The sequence below is a fragment of the Aplysia californica genome, unplaced genomic scaffold (genome assembly GCF_000002075.1).
Source record: "Aplysia californica isolate F4 #8 unplaced genomic scaffold, AplCal3.0 scaffold00172, whole genome shotgun sequence".
Classification (NCBI taxonomy): Eukaryota; Metazoa; Mollusca; class Gastropoda; order Aplysiida; family Aplysiidae; genus Aplysia; species Aplysia californica.
In genome coordinates this window covers 738,523-740,586 of record NW_004797442.1, presented here as the reverse complement: position 1 = coordinate 740,586, position 2,064 = coordinate 738,523, and the positions used below count along the sequence as shown (strand labels likewise).

The 2,064-nt window shown below is 41.6% G+C and overlaps 1 protein-coding gene across 1 annotated transcript in view; it reads right to left on the bottom strand.

Annotated features, from left to right (window-relative positions):
* Positions 1-2,064, bottom strand: part of LOC101860325 — a gene marked incomplete at its 5' end in the record, with an annotated part of 17,225 nt that overhangs the window by 11,344 nt on the left and 3,817 nt on the right. The window contains 1 exon segment of the mRNA XM_013082401.2: positions 46-213. Within this exon segment, the coding sequence (XP_012937855.1) occupies positions 46-213 (168 nt within the window).

Genomic DNA, 2,064 nt, shown 5'->3' with positions numbered 1-2,064 from the left:
CACACACACACACACACACACAGTCATGGCCACGAAGACACTCACAGTTCTCATCTCCTTGACGACGCGATCTACCTCCCGGAGCCCCAGTTTGTGAACCTCCTCCGGGGTCATGTCTAGGGAGAGATACCACTTGAGGCAGGCCTGGTAGTACTCTTTACCTCCCTGCAGGGAGCCCACTCCGATACCCAAACGAGTCTGGGGCATGTAAATCTGAAACACAGAACACAACCTTTTAGATATAAGCCTTGAAATGAAAGAAATGAACTTGTCCACAATAACTAATACAGAAACGGCCATTAATTATACTACTACAATCACCTTCGTCATTGCACCACCACCACCAACAGTAGCCTACTATCTCCATCAAAAACATTAATTATAATAATAACAAACAATATCAATCGTAAGCTGGAGACGGCAATTATTTGGGAGCACGGAAGGAGACTGGACTGCCTCACACGTTTAAGAGGCTGTGACTCTGAAGAGAAGCACTTTTCTTTGTGCCACAGTTCGGCGCAACAGTGGCATTATAGACCTTGTTGTCACCTAAACCCGTCGGCCAGACAATACGGTCGCTTTTAAAGGACAAGCGGGCTAACCCAGATTTCAGGGGTTTCCAGAAATCTTGACCTACACCAAAAGTGGGCATTGCCCTACCTATAGGAGAATTTTGGTTTCATAGGTGCGTATATTTGCTTGGTTATAGAGAAAACTCTCCTTGTCTTTTAAAGAAACTGAACAAGGGGCAAATACTTTACCTTCAATTTTCTCAAAACAGCATTTTTCAGGATAGCCCCCTCGTGCGACCAATTACAAATACACACACAACAACTCAAACCTACAACAACAGCAACAGCAACAACAACAACAATGGCGTGTTTACAACCTTAAAAACAGTAATGTACCTCAACGGGTATGCTTGTGAGCAAAACAAAAACTCTTTTCTATCGACAATGGCAAGGAAAGCAACAAACCTAACGTGAGTACAAACGATATGTGCCTACCAAGCGGTAACTCTATGTATCTTGTGAGGGAGTTATGGTGAAGCCGAGTGGGCCATCTGGAAGATTATAGTCCTGAAGTGCAAGAACTGAGACATGTATCAGTGATGACGGATTTCCATTAATGTTTCCGCCCAGAAGCTCTATGAAATTCCACATTATCCTGTGGTTTCCCTATCCCCCTTCTGTTCGGGTTTTCCTAACAAGTTTCTCTTTATCTGCCGCTGCTTCGTTTGCCTTCTTCTTTTTACTGTGGGTATAACACACTGGAAGATACAGGGCTACAAAAAAGAATATTATTTATTTATTTACTCATTTATTTATATATTTATTTATTTATTTATTCATTTGCAATTATTTCTTGTGAAACGAACGCAACAGTTAACAATGAAAAGTTGAAAAGACCATAACAGCAACGACAACCACAAACAGTTAATATTCAGTTTTCGTCCATCGTATCTGTTACGCAGAATCAGAATTTATGATACACAATAATGTGATAACGTAAATCTTCCTTCCTCTGACTCTAATATCTCAATTTATATTCGACATGTGGCATGGCAATTAAAGAGAAATTCACGAGTAAACAAAATATAGAAAATCCTGATGTACATTCCAATACTCTACTGTATTAACGAGTTAACAGTTAGGACAAGAAAATCTCGAGTAGGGTCATGACTTCTCATTCATAGATTTGTTTATAGAGCTCACGTTCAGTACACTTCTCATTCCAAAACATTTTAATAAGTGAGTGGGAACGTTTTAATGTTTGCCTGCGATTAGAATGGAAGTCATAACTCCCTCTCCCACACACACGCACACGCACTCAAACACCCATGCATAGAGAGAGAGAGAAAGAGAGAGAGAGACACACACACACACACACACACACACACACTCACACACATGTAGAGTTGCCCCATGTGGGAATCTGACTCCGGTCTTTATGAGAGGAACCCCTCAGGGCCCAGTACCCAGCTCCCACAGACAGTAGAACTGACCATGATTTAATGAAGTCAGAGCCAAAACAAATGGTTTCTTCGTGTATTTGCGACCCCCC